Source organism: Miniopterus schreibersii (assembly GCF_964146895.1).
Source record: "Miniopterus schreibersii genome assembly, chromosome: 12".
Taxonomy (NCBI): Eukaryota; Metazoa; Chordata; class Mammalia; order Chiroptera; family Miniopteridae; genus Miniopterus; species Miniopterus schreibersii.
In genome coordinates this window covers 34289486-34309350 of record NC_138112.1, presented here as the reverse complement: position 1 = coordinate 34309350, position 19865 = coordinate 34289486, and the positions used below count along the sequence as shown (strand labels likewise).

General features: G+C 48.4%; 2 protein-coding genes across 4 annotated transcripts in view; both read left to right on the top strand.

Moving 5' to 3' along the window:
* The window catches only part of DGAT2 (diacylglycerol O-acyltransferase 2), a 31248-nt gene extending 22745 nt beyond the window's left edge, over nucleotides 1-8503 (top strand). The window contains exons 5-9 of one of the 2 annotated variants that reach the window (XM_081154839.1): nucleotides 2835-3039; nucleotides 3661-3835; nucleotides 5116-5318; nucleotides 7307-7497; nucleotides 7754-8503. In XM_081154839.1, the coding sequence (XP_081010965.1) occupies nucleotides 2835-3039; nucleotides 3661-3835; nucleotides 5116-5318; nucleotides 7307-7461 (738 nt within the window). In that variant the 3' untranslated portion in view covers nucleotides 7462-7497; nucleotides 7754-8503. Of the gene's footprint in view, nucleotides 1-2834; nucleotides 3040-3660; nucleotides 3836-5115; nucleotides 5319-7306 lie in introns of both variants that reach the window. The other variant, XM_081154838.1, reaches the window with a different exon arrangement.
* Nucleotides 8504-15482: 6979 nt separating this feature from the next.
* The window catches only part of UVRAG (UV radiation resistance associated), a 242905-nt gene continuing 238522 nt past the window's right edge, over nucleotides 15483-19865 (top strand). The window contains exon 1 of one of the 2 annotated variants that reach the window (XM_081154782.1): nucleotides 15483-15993. In XM_081154782.1, coding sequence (XP_081010908.1) covers nucleotides 15877-15993 — 117 coding nt within the window. In that variant the 5' untranslated portion in view covers nucleotides 15483-15876. The remainder of the gene's footprint in view (nucleotides 15994-19865) is intronic. The other variant, XM_081154783.1, reaches the window with a different exon arrangement.

Sequence of the window (19865 nt, the reverse complement as noted above, 5' to 3'; positions counted from 1 at the left end):
TGCACATATGATAAAAAGTGGTAAATTATGGTTAATTGTGAGGAACTGTGGACTCTGTTCTCTCTACTGGGGCCCTCACCTAAGGGGCCAGGCCCCAGTGTTCAGAGTAGGCTGCCCCTTGGGAAGCCTCCTTGAGGCCCATAGCCCCGTCAGCCCAGAAGAGGGTAACCTGATGACTATTAGAACCGGGACAGGCAGATGCCCTTCCCCACTCACCTTTGCCCTTCTTAAAGAGCCAAAACAAAGTCTAGTGTTCCTTATCACATTTTTGTTTCAAGAAATCAGCTGGGAGTTGGAACCACAGGGCATGTAGGAGCTGGCCCATGGGAGGCCCCGGGGCATGAGGACCAAAGCTACACAGGGCCTTAGGCAGGCCAGCGCATTAAGTCTCAACCCAGGCTTTGCTCTTGCCTGTGGGTAACCTTGGCCAAGCTCCTGCCCTTTGGGATCTCAGGCTCCGCCTCTGTGAGAAGTTTTGGTCTTGATGACCTGGCATCAGGGTTAATGCTCTGTGGAGTCGAGTGACCCTTCCGTCTCATGCCCTTTTCTCAGCCTCTTGCCAATGGCTGTGTAATGATCTTTAGCTGTACTTAGTACCCGCATCTCACCTCTCTCTTCTTGGTCGAGCTTTTTGCTCCGCCAGAGCAGCTTGGCTAGCCCAGAGAGAGTCCCTTCCCTCAACACAGGTGGGGCTCATGTGATAACAGCAGCCACAAGGACTGCTGGCCACCTGGGAGAGGAGTGGGCAGTGCCTGGCTCCCGGCTCCCTGAGGTGTAGCAGGATTTTTTGGAGAGGAGACTACGAAAGACTCTCAGCTTAGAATCTTCTGTTTGTCCAGCTGCCTCATTTAACGGATGGGCCTACTGACGCCCAGAGAGGAGGGACTGCCCCAAGTTCACAAAGCGAGTCAGTATTGGGGCTAGTACAGGAAGCAAGGCTGTCTGCTTTAGGACCCAGGTTCTCACTCCTGCATTCCTCTGCCACTGCCCTGCTGTGTGAGCTCAGGCAAGTCTCTGCTCTTCTCTGGTTTTAAGGTTCCCTCTATATGGTGGCAGGGTGGCACAAGCCTATCTGAGCACCTTTCCTGCCCTGACAGGCAGGGCGTGAGGAATGACTTGCTAGGAATGTGTCCCAGGCTCACATAAGCCTGTAGGCCTGGCCTGGCCACTTTCTTGGACTGAGACTTTGTCCTGGGAAACAGTCATGGGACACAAGAACAGGCATGTCAACAGAGCCTTTATCAGCAGTGTTCTCTCTCCTCTCTCCAGGATGGACACTGTCCAGCCCTGAGGGGTGGAGAGTGTGGCCCAAAGAGATCAAAGCTGTGTCAGATGCCTGCATTATCCTGGGTACTGCACCCAGGGCCATTGACCTGCACTGTGCTCCAAGGCACCTCATTTAACCAAACAGCCCACCAGGCAGAGGCTTGGGAGAAGGGAGGGATGATTTAAAGAGCCATCAGGTGACACATTCACAACCCAGGCCTCAGGAAAAGCACAGGTGGGCGGCTTCATTAGAGTTTGTCTCAAGAAAATAATCAGCCCAGCTGGTGTGGTTCAGTGGTTGAGCATCGACCCATGCACCAGGAAGTCACTGGGTAGGTGTTTCTATCTCCCTCCCTCTCTCTGCAATCAATAAACATATATTTTAAAAAAATAATCAGACATGTAGATAAAAATAAGGTCTTTATGGAAGCATTATTTCTGAGGGAAGCTTTGGAAACTCTTGAAAGGTCCATCAGCTGGGGTTTGATTATAGTTCCGTTACGTACAGCAGAGCTGTGAGAAGATGTGTTACTGAGGAATTTTGATAAGGAAAAATAGATGGGATATGATAATGCTTGGTAGGAAACTATACTAAAATGATATCAACCATATGACCTCAATTTTGTGGTTTCATTACAAAAAAGCATGTGTATATTTAAGTAGAAAAAGGACTCAGCACATCAGAGTGGTTTTGCTGGATGGAGGTATGATTTTCTTTCCTTTTAAAAAATTTTTTTTATTTTGAAAATTCTCTGATTATTCATTATTTTTCTAATCAGAAAAAAAGTGATGTTTTTTGAGCAAAATACCAGTACTCTCCACCCGTCTCAGCACACTCCCTCCATCATGTTCATTGCATTGCTGGATAGGTGCCTCTTGTTGCTCAGCATTTAGGGACACCTTGCACAAGCCACCCCACCCTCTAACCCCAGCCCAGGGCAGGAGGCAGGCCCTGAGGAAGCCAATCATTCTTTAGAGCATCCCAGGACAACTTTGTTGATAGTCCCCAGGTCAGCTGCCCAGCTGCCCCCCCCCCCCGCCCTGTGGCTGGCACAAGAGCGGCTGCTTGCCCTTGTGCCGCCAGCATCAGAGCCCAAGCAGACCCTGGCTGCCTGGAAGGAAGTTTCCATTCAGGCTGGCCGCACTGTCTCTTCTCTGGCCAAACTAAGGGACTTGGACTTGACCCCAATGGGAACTGGAGAGTTTCAGGGATGATACTGGGTTTTAGAATAGTCACTCTGGCTGTGGTGAGGAGGATGGGTGCAGAGGGAGGGGAGGAAGGAGGCTAGCAGAGTGCGAATAAGGGACCTGGTATGTTTGGCTGGAGAAGATGGAGATAGAGGGAGAAAGTTTCCCACCCCTCCCAGGGACTTGTGGTCCAAATGGCAACTGACGAGCACCTGGCACTGTGGCCCCAGATGGAAGTCTGAGGTCAGGTGTGGAGAGTCATTCCAGTCCTTGAGGCCCAGAGTCTCAGGGGGTATGGCAAACCCAGTCTCTCTGCCTTCTGGGTGTGCCCAGGACCCCTCCCCTGGCCAATTCCCTCTCACCTGAGGTTTTCCCTGCAGCTGGTGAAGACTCACAACCTGCTGACCACCAGGAACTACATCTTTGGCTACCACCCCCATGGCATCATGGGCCTGGGTGCCTTCTGCAACTTCAGCACAGAGGCCACGGAAGTGAGCAAGAAGTTTCCCGGCATAAGGCCCTACCTGGCCACGCTGGCGGGCAACTTCCGGATGCCGGTGCTGAGGGAGTACCTGATGTCTGGAGGTGAGACTCCATCGCTGCGCACCCTTACTGGGCCCCACTGTCAAGGCCTGAGCCTCTCCACTGAGCCAGGGGACAGATTGGCTAGGAAGCCAATACACCACACTGGTCCTTGGCTGAGAGATGCAGCCTGCTGCAGGCACGGCAGGTCAGGGTTGAGCAGGAAAGCTGTGCATAAGGTCTTCAAGATTCAACTCTGATAACATCTACCCTAGGAAGCCTTCTCTGGCCTCTTTTCTGGGTACCCCAGTCCCTGTGCTACCCTCTGCACAACCTGATTGTTGTCCATGGCTCTGTCATTTTCCCCCCTGTGACCCACAGCAGCCTGATTCACTGGACTTCCCAGCTCCTGGCACCAGCCTGGCAGAGTTAAGACCTCAGGCAGTATTTGCCAAATGAATAAGTTGCCTAAACAACCTTGTATCGTTATCCCCATTTTACAGATAAGCCAGCCAAGGCTCAGAAAAAGAATAGCTTACATAGGGCCATGAAACTTCTATGTGGCTGGGTTAGGTCTGGGGCCCAAGTGCAGGGCTCTTTCTGTTTATACATGACTGTGAGGGTTGGGGGGTAGGCACTGCATTCATGGGCAGCCCTGACTGTGTGTCCCCTCCTTCCCCCCAGGTATCTGCCCCGTGAACCGAGACACCATAGACTACTTGCTATCAAAGAATGGGAGTGGCAATGCCATCATCATCGTAGTTGGGGGTGCCGCTGAGTCCCTGAGCTCCATGCCTGGCAAGAATGCCGTCACCCTGCGCAACCGCAAGGGCTTTGTGAAACTGGCCCTGCGACACGGGTAAGTGTCTCCATGCACACGCACGCGCACTCCTCCAAAGCTTTGTTTGGCCCAGGGCAGCAGCTCCTTGGCTCCTGGAGGCAGGGCCCATATGCCAGGAAGGCACAGAAGAGAGTTCACTATCCTGTGGGAGGGAGGGGAGGGTGGAGCCCAGAGGTTCAGGTTGTCTGAGTGAGGCAAAGGTGGGGCGGCCTGTATCCCTTGAGCCTTTGCAGATGGGCTGAGAGGCCAGGCTCATGTGTAGGACAATGCCCTGGGCCAAAAATGTGTCATGCTGCTAGCAGAGCAGGCCAGCAATGAGGATGGCATGGCAGGGGAGACAGTGGGGAAAGCTTCCTGGTGGGGTGAAGCTAAGGACACATGGAGAGGAGCTGGGCAGCTTGGATGTCTGTGACCTTTTCTAGAAAGCCAGCGGCACATTCTGTGTAGCCACCTGTTCAGCACATGTCACTGGACAAAACACATTCACTTCTAAGTTCCCTTGGATTCCACAGCAGTCCTGCAGGTGATGACATCCCCATTTTCCATGTGAGAAAACTGAGTGAGGCTAAGTGACCCAGTAGGGGTCACACCATAAAATGCAGAGCCAAGCTCTCTGGACTCTAGGTCCACTGTTTTCTTCCCATATCTGGTCTCTGGGCAACCCCAGGAGGAAGGCTTTGGGGTGACAGACCTCCAGCAGTGATATACCTGGAGTGGGAGAGAATGCAGCCTGCAGTCACACAAGTCAGGGATGGCACTAACCATTTAGATCCCACCCAGCCCTCCACTCTGTCCCCTCAGGACCTTACCTCAGGCTCCAGAGGGGCTGCTCCTCAGGCCCAGCCCTGTGCCAGGCACTGGGAACACAGCCAATCAGACCCAGTCCCTGTGCTCTGGGGAGGGGGAAGTAGGGAGGGACACACAAGGACAGCACAGTGTGCTGAGGGCTGTGATGCAGAACTGAGAGAGGCCTAGGTTGGGTGTGGGACAGGGAGAACTTTTCAGCAGAGGCAGGCCCTGAGGATGAGAGAGAGGCTTCCTAGAGCAGGGCCCTGAACCTTCCTTTTGCCTAGTGGTCCCAAAGCCTCAATATGCTCCCCAGTCACTAATGGAGGGTGGGGGGGCAAAGGGCCCATCTCAACGAGGCAGTGAGGGCGCACATGATTGGGGATCCCCCGGGTGATTCTGGTACAGTCCTGGGGGAAGGGAGCTTGGCTGGTGTCCAGGGTTCTTAGGGCTGCCAGGAGGAACTGAAGCCAGTGATTGGGGTATGACAGATCCTGGCTTCTTCCTTACAGAGCCGACCTGGTTCCCACCTACTCCTTTGGAGAGAATGAGGTCTACAAGCAGGTGATCTTTGAGGAGGGCTCCTGGGGCCGATGGGTGCAGAAGAAGTTCCAGAAGTACATTGGCTTCGCCCCGTGCATCTTCCATGGCCGAGGCCTCTTCTCCTCTGACTCCTGGGGGCTGGTGCCCTATTCCAAGCCCATCACCACTGTCGGTGAGCCTCCCTACCTTGAATTTGGGGTGCCACAGCTAGTTAGTGGTGGAGTTAGGATTCATATCTAGGTCACCTGGCTCTGATGTCCATGCTCTAAATCATGAGAACATGTTGGGTGCTGCCATATGAGAATTACTGGGGGAGGTGGAGGTGGCCTGATGGGGTAGTTTTATTACTGTGAGCCAAGCTGTGCTAGGTAACAAAACAAGACCCAACAATTCTGTGTGTGCAGAGCACAGCAGTCTATCAGGGGAGACCCTGTTTACAACAAAGATCAATAGAGGGTGTGAGTAGGATGTGCAGGATACTCTGGGGGTCATAGTAGACCCCAGGGAGGAGGTGACTCTTACACTGTTAGCTGAATAGGCATTATCTAGCAAAAGAGGTGTGGAGAGAGAGTTTTTGTCAGAAACAATAGCCTAAGTGAAGTTTCCGCAGCAAGACTGTAGATTTTTGAGGAATGAAAAGAAAAACGTCAACATGCCTGGAGGATAGTCCTGTGAAAAGTGTAGGAAAAAACTGGCTGCATTTGGCCCTCAGCTACGTTATTTTGGGTTAATTTGGGACCATTTAGAGCAAGGGTAAGGATCGTCCAGTCTGCGGGCCATATATGGCCTATGAAATCATTTGGTCTGGCCCTGCCAAGGCCTTACCAAAGAGAAGCAGTTCCAGCCATCACATTAGGGGTGAGTTAATTGCTGACCGGTCACGAGATAACTCATGTGTGCACTTACATTAATTTAAGTAACTTTAAACACCTTGCTGACCAAAGTAGCCAGCCACACAGGCAGGTTCTGGCTTGAAATAGCTAGTCAGCAAGGTTTTAAGTGACCAAATATAGCAGGCTAATTTTTAAGTTGATAATTTTGTGTGGCCCTTGAATAATGTTATTAATATCCAAATGGTACTTGGCAGAAAAAAGGTTCTCCACCCCTGATTTAGAGGATTCCCAAGAATTCTCTCTTGTAGGGGTGTGTTAATGGTTCACAAGCTGGAGATCACACAGGAGCATGTGGGCCACAAGCTATGGACTTAGGGGCCAAAGCTCACATAGATACTTTGAATGATCAGAGCAGGTGTTGTACTTTAGACAGAGACTGACTTCCTGCATTTTAGGTCACATGACCCAGACTCACCCTTGACTCTCGTAATATGCAAATCCCATACCAGCTCTGCTCTTCCGGAGGCTACAGAGACATTTTCATGCTCAGGGGCTGGGCAGGGACAGGGTCCTGTGGGCATGGTAAAGGAATTTGCTCTTCACTTTAATAGCAGAAAGCTATATGAGGGTTTGGGGAGGGAAGGTTCAGATTGCATTTTAAAGTGATCCTTGGGGCTGCTGGATAGAAAGTGGATTAGAAAGGCAAAATTGGAAGTCATAGGACCAGTCCAGAGGCTTTTGTGGTAGCCAGTGGCTTGGATCAAGGGAATGGCAGTGGAGATAGAATGAAACCTGGGAGAAATTTCAGAAATGTCTTTGACAGGACCCGATGATGAGTTGGGTATGGAGATGAAACAGGATTAGGAAATAAAACAATGCACAGAAGTATGAATGTTGGTCTCCTCCTCTGTCTCCTGCCCTTACCACACTTCTCAAACCATGTCACGGGTTCACAGAGTCCTCAGCAAAGGCCCCTGAGGAAGGTGAGGAAACAGAGGCTCAGAGAAGTGAAGTGACTTGCCCAGGGCAGGGCAAAAGCAAAGCCATTCCCTGATTCCACAGCTCTCATAGGAGCCTCCAGCTGAGTGCGGTGGGTGCAGCCAGTCTTCATTCCACTCACTGCTTAGTGGCTCTGTGGCATTGAGCACTGGGCCTCAGTCTTCTCATCTGTAAAAAGGACAACCTGAGACAGAACACATTCAGCACAGTTTCTGGCACATGGCTGGCATGTAGCACAGGGTCACTGCCGGCAACATCATGGGAAACACCCAGGGAGGGTGGGCCGAATGGCATTGACTAACCAGAGGCCTCTGCCCCGTCCCTGCAGTGGGTGAGCCCATCACCATTCCCAAGCTGGAGCACCCGACCCAGCAGGACATCGACCTGTACCACACCATGTACATGGAGGCCCTGGTGAAGCTCTTCGACAAGCACAAGACCAAGTTCGGCCTCCCAGAGACTGAGGTCCTGGAGGTGAACTGAGCCAGCCCTCAGGCCCGCCGCCGGGAGCAACCCGCTGCAAGTCATTTTCTACCAAGTTCTCGAGTGCTTTTTGTTCTGTAAATTTGGAAGTGTCATGGGTGTCTGTGGGTTATTTAAAAGAAATTATAATAATTTTGTTAAACCATTACAATGGTAGGTCTTTTTTAGGAAGGAAAGAGCGAATACTTCAGGCTTTTTCCCTTCCAGTTTGTCCTGTTCTAGGTGGTGGCTAAATATCTGGGCCTTTATAGTTTCCCAACCAACCCCTCTCCTTCCCTTCCTGAAACTACAGAGACAACTTGGTCCTGGTTAACTGGGGAAGGAGCCAGTTAGCGACCCAGGCCGGTTAGATGATCTGCTCTTTTCCCTGGAGGATGAGGAGCACAAGCCGCTTCTGACAAACGCCTCTATTCCAGCTCCCTGGACTTGGCTGCAGGACTAGTCCCTCCTGCCAAGGGGAAGCCCCGAAGGGCACAGCCGCCCCTATTCTGAAGAGTGCAGTGATGAGCACCTGGATGGTTCCAGCTTGATTCTCCTCTCTGCCACTTCCCTCACCCCCAGGCTCTCCCTCCTGAGCCTGGACTGGCCTCCAGAGAGGCCATGGGGGTGGTGGTCCCGTGCTGGGGAACAGGGCTGTCCCATTCACACTGTCTCCTGGATTATCCAGCTGCCACGTTCTGGTTGGAGTGACTGGTTTTCCTCGGGGTCAATGACGTGGACCCAGCACCCACCTGGCCTTGGCCGGAATCCCATACTTTCCAGTGGCCTCGGTTTGCTTAACCCGCACCCCTAAGTGTGGGTGTGAGGAAGGGGCCCCTCTTCCTATTCACAGAGGAGCCTGGCCTTCTGAGTATCAGACTGGTTCTAGGATAGGAGGTCCCCAAACCTACGCCTCACATATGTGTGCCTTTTTGGGAGGATGGCATCAGGGAGGAAACCCAGCCCTTCCTCTGTGTGTTCTGTTTTCTCTTGATGAGATCATTGTACCATGTCAGACTTTTGTATATTCCTAAACAAATAAATAAAAACAAGCGTCTTCTGAGTTCTTGCTGGGGCTACATCTTCATCTTGCCCTGACACTTGGGGAAACTGTAGCTCCAGTCGGGCTGCCTGCCAAGCTCCTGCCCCCTTGCTCGTTGGCCCACATGGCCTGGTATGGTGTATTAATTATCTATTGCTGCGTAACAAATTACTCCAATACTCAGTGGCTTCAGACAGCACTATCCACAGTGTCTGAGGGTCTTTGCATCAGGGTCTCTCACAAGGCCAGCCAAGGTGTCAGCCAGACTGTAGCATCTCAAGGCGCGACTCGAGGAGGATCCATTTAGAAGGTCATTGGCGTGGTTGGTGGCAGGCTTCACTTCCTCACTGGCTCCTGACCAGAGGCCACTCTCAATTCCTTGCCATAAGGGCCTTTCCATGGAGTATTTCACAGCATGGCAGCTGGCTCCAGAGAGGAAATGAAATGAGCCAGTGAAGAGTACAGACAGAAATCACGGTCCTTTATAACCTAATCTCGGGAGTGATCACTTGCCACTTTTGCCACATTCTCATCATTAGATGCAAATCACGAGGCCCAGGTCACTCGAGGATTACAGACAAGTGAATACCAGGAGGCAGGGGTCCTTGCAGCCCCCTCACGGCTGCCTACCACATGTGCTCAAGGGCTGCTGTCCATCTGTAAGGTCCCAAATAGATCCTTACAGATTGCTCAAACTGTGTTCCTTGCCCTTGCCTTAAATTATACCGCAAAGGGAAGACCTCTGGCCCTCTGTCACTCTCTGTTCTGATTCCATTCAGATCAGTGAGTGCTAAGCACCTGGGAACTCTTCTCAGCTGAGACTAAAGGACCTCATTCCACTGTCCCACTGCCTAAATGCCTGTCCTCTCCTTTCATCCACCTCAGGGACTGCTCCTCTGATTCAGAAACTATGAGTGGGCTGGTCGGGAGCAGAAACAAACATTGGAAACAGCTGAGGATATGCAGGGTGGTCAGACCTGTGACAGAGGTGCCCCTAACCCAACCTGAGGTGCCTCATTGAACTGGAACCCTGATACCTGAAGTGGGACAGAAAGGGGGACTAGAAATTTCTAGAAAGGAGTTGAAGGGCAGAGAAGTAAGTGCTGACAGAAGAGCTAGCGTTGCTGATTTGAACAACTGAGATGTGGCAGTAGAGAGTGTGGGGCTTCACTTGGACGGGTGGGAAGTTGGCTTCTCCAGAGTCTCCAGGTGGGTAGGAGAGCAGGGCAGAAAAATGAGGCGCCTTGGAGGGGCCCATGGAGGCTGAATTCTGTAGCACCATGTGGGCCCCAGGCCACAGCTCAGGTCGAGGACAGACACTTCCATTAGGATGGAGGAAAGGTCTGTTTGTGGTGAGTCTGAGCCTCACTCCAGCCCCAGCTTGAGGCTAGCTATGTCCCTCAGCTTCTGGCTCCAAGCTAAATCCTGATCCTAACCCTAGGCCACCCCCACAAACGTAGGCCATTCTCAGCATTAATTCTGTGAAGATTGAACACCTGTGCACTAGGACGCTCCATCATCTCTGCCTAAGGAAGCAACAATAACCAGGCCCCAAATGTCCTAGGGGTCACCTCACCTAGCGCAACGTAGGTCTATCAGCAGCCTGTGCAGAGCAGAGGCCAGCTCCCCTCTAAGTTGTGTAGAGAGACCTAGTTATATGCTGTGAACATTGCCTTGGGTTGGGAGTTGTTACCTTGGGAGAGGAAATTGGAACTTTCTTTTTCAGAAGATCCTCTGCCTTTGGACCTTGGGAGTGGGGCTGTAGTCTCAGCCTGAAGGTGAGTTCCATGATTCTGCTTGTGGTTCCCATATACGGCCACTAGGTGGCACTGAAGATGGCTCTGAGGCAAATTCTGTACAGCTTCCTGTTTTCTTTTCACATTTTGACAGTATCCAGCTTGTACCCTGGGGTAGGAGAGATAGTAAAATGACAGACTCACAAGAGCTGAGAGATAGACAGGAACTTGGCATTTGTTTTAGTAAACCTTATTTTTATTTGACCAACCCCCATTATTAGTAGTCTATCTCCCAGTGTTGCCACTGTCCTCCATCCCCAACTGCGGTATTGATACTCTCCTCACCAGGGCTGGCTTCACGGGATTTGACCTATGCAGTTGCACTGGGCCCAGTGCTTAGAAGAACCCATGCTTCATTTAATGTTGTTGCCGTCTTGGAATTCTTTTTTGAACAAGCAACTTGCATTTTCATTCTGCACTGGGCCTCACAAATTATGGCACCAGTCCTCTTCTCATCCTGCTTGGACTCTGACGCCTTGCTCCAGGCTGCCTCCCACGTGGTCGTACTACTTACCCACCCCAGTGGGTTCTCAGCCTTGTGCCACGATCTCCGCCTGCACTCACATCTGGCCTTGTGTGGACAGCCGCCTCACCTCGCTCTAGTTCCGACTCCCTGCTCTGGGCCACCCCCTCCCCCACCCCGTGCCAACCTTGACCTAGTTCTCAGCTCTACCCTAAGGGCTTTTGGACTAAATTATTTAGGAAGAGAAAGAAGGGGAACTGGGTAGAGAGTTTTACCCTTTGGATCTTTGTACCTACACTTTGCTGTTGATGGGAGTCAGATGGTCATCCTTTTGGTAAAATTCAGGTTTCTAAATAGTGTATCCTAATTAGTTAATGCAAGAAGTATAGTCTGGAGGGCAGGGTCCAGGAGAAAAGAAACCTGGGTTCACAAGTCAATCTGCCACTAAGAACCATGTGACTCTGGGCAGCTCATTTCCATGTTCAGAGCCTCTTTTTAGGCTGCTGAAAAACTGGGGCAAGGATACCTACTTCAAAGGATCCTGTGGGGATTGACCACAGTAACATATGTAAAATGCTTAGTATAATTAAGTTCTCTCTAGCCCAGACATTCACTTCCTCAAGCATTCATCCATTCATTCACTGATTGTATTCATTCATTCAGTCGGTTATTTCTCATTGAAGCTAACGAAGCCTGTCTCTGGGTCAGGATGCTAGGGAATCAGAAAAAAATCAAAAGCAGGAGTTCAAGGTAGGGTGGGCAAGACAAACATACACCACTTAGCATATAATTAGGTACATGGATACATGTACTAACGAGAGGTCAGGTAGTCGCTGTAGGAGCCCAGAGGAGGTAGCAATTAGTTCAGAGCTAGGGCTGCTTTTTTGAAAAAGTGACCTTGAAGAGTTGAGAAAGGAGAAGAGGAAATGCTGTCCAGGGACCTGCCTTTCAGGTTTGTTGGGTGCGTGCAGGCTCTTTGGGGCTGGCCTCTTTGTTTTACAATTTTCACTTGGCTTTCTGCAAGAGTCTTGCTTTTCTGGTCCTGCCCCTTCAAAGCTGCTCTCCGGGGCTGCCTGAGGATCTTTCTAAATGACTCCCTGTTGCCTAAGATTAAGCTCAAGTTCTTTAGCTTGGTAGCAAGGTTCCTCTTGCCAGGCGCCGGTTTCCTCTTCCAGCCTCTTTGCTTGTTGCTCCCCCACGCAACCTTTGTTTCAACCATGTTAAAGTATGCAAATGCCATGGCCTCTGCCCCAGTGCCTTTGCTCATGCTGTTCCTTCTGCCTACAACAGTCTTTCTCCTCTAGAAAACCTTCCTGCACAACACACTGCAGTTAGCAACTGCCTTTTCTGTGCTTCCATTATACTTTGTATATCATCTCAATGACTGCACTTACGACTTTGTATTGAAATTATCTGCCAACTCCTTAAAGGCAGAGGTTCTATCTGTATTATTTCTGTAAATGTAGTGCCTGGGCTGGGCACCTGGTAAAGGTCTGATGGATGTTTGACTAAATGAGTGAATGGAAGAAAGAGGACTCTGTTGAAAGAAAGGAGATATATTTTAATTTAAGTTTGAGACATAAAAAGACCAATCAGCCTTATCTTGCTATTATTATTATTATTATTATTAATCTTGCTCTTATTTACCCAATGTATCATGCCCATGAGATCTGGAGTAAAGAGGGGGGAAGAAGAGGAGACAAAATGGATTGGGGTAGGTTTGGCTTTTTTGGCCCTGCCAACCAAATATTTGATTTCCATACCCAACATGGTAATAGTTAGCTGTTAAAACACCAGCCATCCTTGAACTAAACAGACCTAGCCCCCACTGTTCATCTATCAAACTCCTAATCATCCTTTAAGACATTTGTGAAGCCTGCTCTGACAATGCCCACCAGCCCTGGTGGAGGGGGTCACTTTGTTACCCCTCGACTGTGATCCTTCTATTATTGCATGTATATTGCATTTGGCCACCTTAGAATCCGTGATCCTTAAACTTGGGTAAATTTTTCTGTAGGGGATATATAGCACTGTATAAATTGATTCTAAGTGACTAAAATATTTTTAAGTTGAAACAAATACAGCCTTATCATGGAATAGTATCTAAAATAATACCAGAATTTTCAGAATGAAATAGGACATATAGAGATGATAGGTAGCCTTTATCGAACACTAGACCCAAGGCACTGTGCTAAACACTTTATAGGCATTGCCTTGGATGTTTTGCCAACAGCTGGCTACTTCAGTTCCCTGCCATGTCCCTAGCGGTGAGAATTCCAGCTCTCCTAGTGTTTGTGGCATGTGAGTGGAAAAGGGTTGTTTACTTGAGGCCTCTGTTGTTTACTTGAGGCCTCTGTTTCCAGTTCCCAATAATCAGACTGTTGCAGAATTGAACCTTGGTAAAGGCTGTGGAAAAATGGATCCTGTTCTCTCTGCTGGGATATCCTTTTCTGCCTACCTCCCTGGTAAATTCTTATTGGTCTTTCAACATCCAGTTTAAGTGTCCCCTCTACTGTGAAATCTGTTTTCTTTGGCTCCCACTGTCCCTGGATTTCCCTTAGACCCAGTACCCAGCAACTGGATTATCACTCATTGTTTACCATGGGACTCCTTTATAAGGAGGACAGCTCTTCTGGGAATGTGTCTGAGTTTGATTTCCCAGCACCTAGCAAAGGGCTTGACACAGGGAAGCCTTCAATGAGTATTTGTTGAATGAATGAAGTAATGAAGTTAGCTAATATTCAGAATTGACCCTCAAAAGAAGAATAAGTGATTCTGAGTTCTATCTCTACAGGCCCATTTTCTTAACTTGGGTAGTGGGTTGAATGATGCCCCCCTCTCACTCTGCCAAATGAGGCCATACTCTAGCCCCTGGAAATTGTGAACATCACCTTACTTGGATAAAAGGGTCTTTGCAATTAAGGATCTCAGAATGAGATCAGCATTATCTGGGTGGACCTGAAATTCAAAGACAAGTGTCCTTATAAGAAAGAAAGAAAAAAAGACACAGGAAGTAGGAGAGAAAGCATGTGAAGATGAAGGTAGAGAGAGATTAGAGTTATGCAGCCACAGGCCAAGGACTACATGGAGCCAACCAAGGAAGGATTCTCCCTTAGAGCCTTCTGAGAGAATGCAGCCCTGCCTAATGACACCTTTGTTTTGGGCTTCTGGCTTCTAGAGGTGTGAAAGAATAAATTTCTGTTGTTTTAGGCTATCTAGTTTGTGATAGTTTGATACAAAAGCCTCAGGAAACTAATACAGCTTGAAAGCAGAAAAGTGTTTTCCGTGAAATTTTACCAGATTATGGCACTACATGAGTTGAACCTGATGGGATTTGGGATTTCCCAGCTATTCCCTTCTCAACAAACACCTGACCACACACCCTAGGCTCTAGCCATGAGGAACCACCCTGTTTCAGAATAGGAGACAGTGTGCCATTCATGTTAGCCAACTCTGGGGCCAGATCCAAAGTATCTTTATACTTCTGAACACCCTGGAAAGATAGTATGCTTACCTTTCATTACAATAATTTTAGTGCAATTATATGCAAGGTCTTGAACTAGCCACTTTACATATGTCGTCTTACTTAATCCCTACAGCCATCCTATTACTATTTATAGATGGGAAAACTAAAGCTGAGAGGGGAACTGGCTTACCTAGGAGCACATAGTTAGAAGGTAGCAGAGCCAAGATTCCAGAAGTGCTTGATTCCTGTTGTTTTTGACTCTAAAACACTCTGTTCTTTGAGCTACATAAGTCCAGGTGGTGGAGAAATTCACAGTGGGGGGCATGGGGCATGGAGGAGTGTAAAGGCAGATCAATATTCTGTAGAATGACTCAATGTTATTTATTATAGATGCAATTCCTATAGATGCTATTACTGTGATCAAGGAAGTCTTCATGGAAGAGGTGGCCTTCACTTCAAAAACAAAAAACATCTAGATTATCTGTCAGACACTAGGAATCTGACAAGATCCTTTTTCTGGAGGAATTCAGTACGTGTGTGTGTCTATTACACACGTTAAAAAACAATGCAATAGAATTATCAGGAATACGGTGGAGGCGATTCCTAATCAGGGTCCCAGAAGGAATCAGAGAAGCCTTTTGGAAGAAGGGATTCCAGCTCCAAATGAGATTTGATGGGTAAGCATTAGGAGAAAAGTAGCAAAGCCTTTCTAGGGACAGCATAAGCAACCCCTTGGTGGAGATAAACAGACTCCTGAGAGTCTGGCACACCTTGTAGCTCAGCACGCTAGTTAGTGGCGTGCAAGGAGGGCATGGACCTGTGGGTTCGAGATGGTCATGAAAGAGCTGGTGGGACTGCCCGACGGGTTTCTGGTCTTACTGCATCCTGCGTGGAGCTTTTCTGCCAAACCAGAAGGTCTTTCTTTTCAAACCCCGCACGCTGTCGGCAGCACCTCAGGAAAAGAGTGTTTAGGGAGCCTGCAAATAACTGCAGAGCAGCCAACGCAACCCAGCCAGCGCCGCGTCCCAGCCCTCTTCGGGAGGCCGGTTACCATGGCAACTAGGTTTGGGCGGAAGTGGCTCCGAAGACTGAGTCTCACTAATCAGGTGACTCTCTTGCCTCCTGCACGTGACACCGGAGCCGGGCGCACTCTCTACCTAATCAGGCCCCGCCTCTCTTTCCTTTTACTGACAAGTGACAGGGACCTAGAGCAATGGCCTTTGCGGCTCCATCATGAGGCCCCGCCCTGTGGTAGTGAAAAAACCAATTAGACTTAGGGAAAAAAGAAGCGAACGCCCCAGGTCTCACCCCGGTTTGACAGACGCAATTTAGGCCATCCTTGGGTCCCTCCGCCCCATTCCATTCCGGAGGCGACGGACAGACTTCTGCCCAATAGCACGTCTCCTGCCTGGGTTGCGTCCCGCCCCTGTGGGAGCTGAACCAATGAGCAGGCCAGGTCTCGGCGGGGCGGTGGGGGTTGCACTGCGGTAATATGGCTCTTCCTTAGCCAGCGGCGGCAGCGACGGCGACGGCCGGAGGTGGGGTAGAGCAGTGCTGCCGCTCCGGCGGCGGGTGTTTGGGCTGTAGGCGCTCTGCGGGTCTTGGCTGAGCGGTGGTTGCGGATGCCGGAGGAGCGCCGGCCCCGCCGCTTGGCGGCCCCAGTGTCAAGATGAGCGTCTCAGCGTCGATTGGGGGCCCGGTGCCCCCGCCGCCCCCCGGCGCGGCCGCCGCGCTGCCTGCCGGTTCTGCCGCGCGGGCCCTGCATGTGGAGCTGCCGTCTCAGCAGGTAACCCCGCGGGCTCGCGGCGCTCCGAACGGGGTCCCGTGGGCGGCGCGCTGTCCCGGTGCCAGCGGGAGACCCCGAGAAGTGGCCGGGAGAACTCGGAGGACTGACGGGGGCGGTCCGCAGGTTTTGTCAGGGGGGAGCTCCAGTGATGGCCGAACCACTGGGAGATCCCGCAGTCCGAGGGGAGATCCCGTTACTGGCGTTGGGCTGTGTAGAGACAGGAAGAGAGCCAGCGAGACTCCCTTGGGGCCCGAGCCCGCCCGTCCCCGCCGGTGGGCAGCCGCGCATCCCCTTGCGGAGACCCTCTCCCTTATCCCGCCTCGGAACGGACCCGGGGAAGCCCTGGTCTCCCACGAGAGACGGGGACTGCTTTTCTTTTCTCAACCCACTTGTGGAGACTCCAGTTGCTCCTCTTTCCTACGGCAGAAGCGAGGAACCTTGAAGGTGTCTGGCATTTACTTTTAATCTCTCCTGATTATGACCTGCTCCCCTCAGCTTCTCAAGAGAAATCCTTTGGAATTTTGGGGTTTTCTTCCTGACCTTAGACACCTCCCACCCCCTCCAAGGAAGGCATTTTAGCAATTTAAGGGGCTCTTTCCTATCTCATGCCTTCAAATGAGTATCTGTGGAAGGACTTGATGTATAAGTATAACCATGTCCCCATCCGTTGGCAAGAGCCTAATGGCTTCTTGGACCCACATTTTAGGGGGGTGATAAAGAGAGCACTGAGTTTGGGGATCTGACAAAATTTTTTGTATCACCCACATATCTGTGGAGTACTTCTTCCCTTCTCTCCCTCGCCCTGCTTCTGTCCTCCAAGGAGAGACTTTGCAGGAATATTAGCATTAAAGAGACTTTAAAGAAAGTCTCCTTCCAAAAAGAGGACCTCAGAAAAACTGTCAGTTATTGAGAGTTTACCTCGTTGGATTTGTGCTCTGTGCTAAACGGCTGGTAGTTCTCTTAATTCTCACAACTCTATGAGATAGCTGTTTTATTAGCCCCACTTTGTAGTTTGGGAAACTGAAGCTTGATGCAAAATCACTCATTCAAAACCTTGCAGTTAGTAAGTGGTGGGGCTGGGTTTCAGAATCCATCATCTGACTCTGTAGCCCATGCACGTGGCTGTGTGCTTGAGACTTGAGATTTGAGCAGCTAACTACTTTCACACAGGACAGAGCATGTTCCTTCATACCCTTTCTCCAACTTTTGATTTCTGTCACAGTTACTGGGAAAGATTCTTAAGGAGGGAAGCAGAGGTTGGGGGCAGAGGGTGGATGGGAAATGGAATGGATCTGAAATCAGGAAAGTGTGTGTGTGTGTGTGGGGGGGGGGGCTGCTAAAGGGCAGAGGGGAGTTGAGCTAATAGTTAAAGTGGTGGCCAATGAACTGAATTGTTTGTAGAAGCAAGGTGGGGTGTATGTGTGTGTGTTGGGAAGATAATTTGTGGAGAATATTAGGAGCTTGAGAGGAGTGAGGTTTGGATTGTATTTATGAGGTCCTGGGAAAGAGTAAAAGTCTTGAGGGGAGGGGAGACTAACCTCTGGAACGAGCATTAATGTTAATTTTTGTGTGTGTGTGGGGAGGTGGGTTGTGAGAGTGGATACTGGGAGAGGCAGTGGTGGGCACTGTTAGAAGCAGCCTGGAGAAATCCTAAGGAGCTGAGGATCTAGAGGGGTTTAGTTTGGGAGAGCTTTGGGAAAATGTGGGATTAGGAAAGAGAAAGCATCATTTGTTTCATAGAGCTTGTTCTCTGGTAACAGTTCACAGTTTAAAAACATTTGAGGAAATAACCCAAACATACTGTCCATGGAATAACTTTGACAACATTTGCAAATGTGTGTCAAATTTTTGGATTTGTGATGAGGGATATATAGTGACTTACATGCACAGTGAATGCTATATGAGTGCTGAGTATGGTATTTACAGCTTTCTGGGGGTGTCATCCTTGAATTCTTGGAAGGCAGCCTATAGTATAACAGAACACTTTCACTTTTGCAGTTCATATTAATTTAGCTTTCTGGGTCCAAATGCCCAAGTTTTGGGGGCATAAATATATAGCATTAAAAAAATAAACATTTTTGTTAAAATGATATCTGTATACAGTAAACTGCACTGATGACTAGCACATAGCTCGATGAATTGTAGTATACAACTTGATGGTCACAAAGTGCTACCTAGATTAAGAAATACAAAATTAATAGCATCCCAGAAGTCCCCTTATGTTCTCTCCCATTTCTTCCTCTCCTTTTTCTCTGAAGGAATCACTATTCTGATTTCTAACATAAGAGATGAGTTTTGCCTGCTCTCGAACTGTATATAATGAAATCATGCAATATGATTGTGACTGGTTTCTTTTGCTCAGCATTGTTTGTGAGAGTCATAGGATATGTGTGCGTATAAAACTTCCTGTTAGCATTCATTCATTGTCTTTTTTTTTTTTTTTTGCTAACGGCTTTTGCAAAATTTCAAAGGTTTATATAAATTGGAAATCCAATTAATATTCTTTTAAATAACACCTTTGGGAAATTGTGTCATTTAAATAGATCCCATGCTGTTTTATTAAATGTCAATATTTCTAAACAAATAAGCAAACCCTATTGATTTAGGATTTCTACTAAAGGTGATTATCTCAGAGCATAGATTCAGTGGTTCCCCAGCCTACTTCTAAGGCAAGAGTTTTTCAACTTTGGCACTGTTGACACTTTGGGTGGGTAGATGGATGGGGCTGTAAGATTTTTAGCTCTATTCATGGCCTTTACCCACAATATACCAGCAGCATCTGCCCAGTACTAGCAATAAAAAATGTATCCAGATGTTGTCAAATGTTCCTTAAGGGGCTAAATTACTCCTGGTTGAGAACCACTGTTCCCAAGCATACTTTCATTTTAGGGAAGAGAGTATCCCTACTATTACTATTCATTTATTCCAGTCTTCATTAAATCCCATTGATTCTAATGGCTGTAATGTTTAAAATACTAATTTATAATAGATTAGTTCCAGAAGTATTGGACCACCCCACATCTGCCTCCAGAAAAAGACTTATTTTGTTTTTGTTTAAAGAAAGTTCACAAAACTGTGCATAAGGCCTAACTTATTTCTTTCTTATTTTAATCTACTTGTCTTTAAAAACACACACACTTTGGTTAAGAATGCATAACTCATGAACCTTTACATGTATGAGTACTAGCTACAGTCTATGATAGATACTTGACTGTGTCAAATGAAACTACTACTTAGTCTTTGCCTCCTTTTGCTTCTGTATGATCTTACTTTAACTGTAATTTCAGTATGAACTAGTCACACATTTTGAAGACTGCTTTTGCTCTGTAATGTTTGGTCGAGGTTTGAAGAATAACTTCCTTCACACCACTAGACTTAGGAGTCTTGAAAGAAAAATACGTGATTTGTGATATATTTAATATTTCCTTAAAAGTTTAATTGAGAGCATTTCTTTCTTTCCCAAAGACTTCCTCACTTGAGTGTAACTTAACTATGTTTCTCAGATACTCAAAGTGGGGGTTTTTTAGTGATTGTTAGTGATCCTTTTTGGGAGTCACATATTTCTTTAAGATTTGGTAAAAGCTATAGACTCTTTCCTTAGAAAATGCAGTTACAGACATACATAAACACACAATTTTGCCTGCAGGTTTGGTTCCCTTGAAGTATAAACAAAAACTCTCAAATAGTCCAAACCCAGTTTAATCCCTTTCATTTTAAAAAATTAAAAATTTTTGCAGTTTCATGTTATTTTCCTTAGTTGTTCATGTCATTAGATATACATCTACCACGTTTTGCATAATAATGTTTTGTTATGTTTAACTAACACCCCAATTGGTAGACTTCTGGACTCTTTCCAGTTTTTTCTATTACAT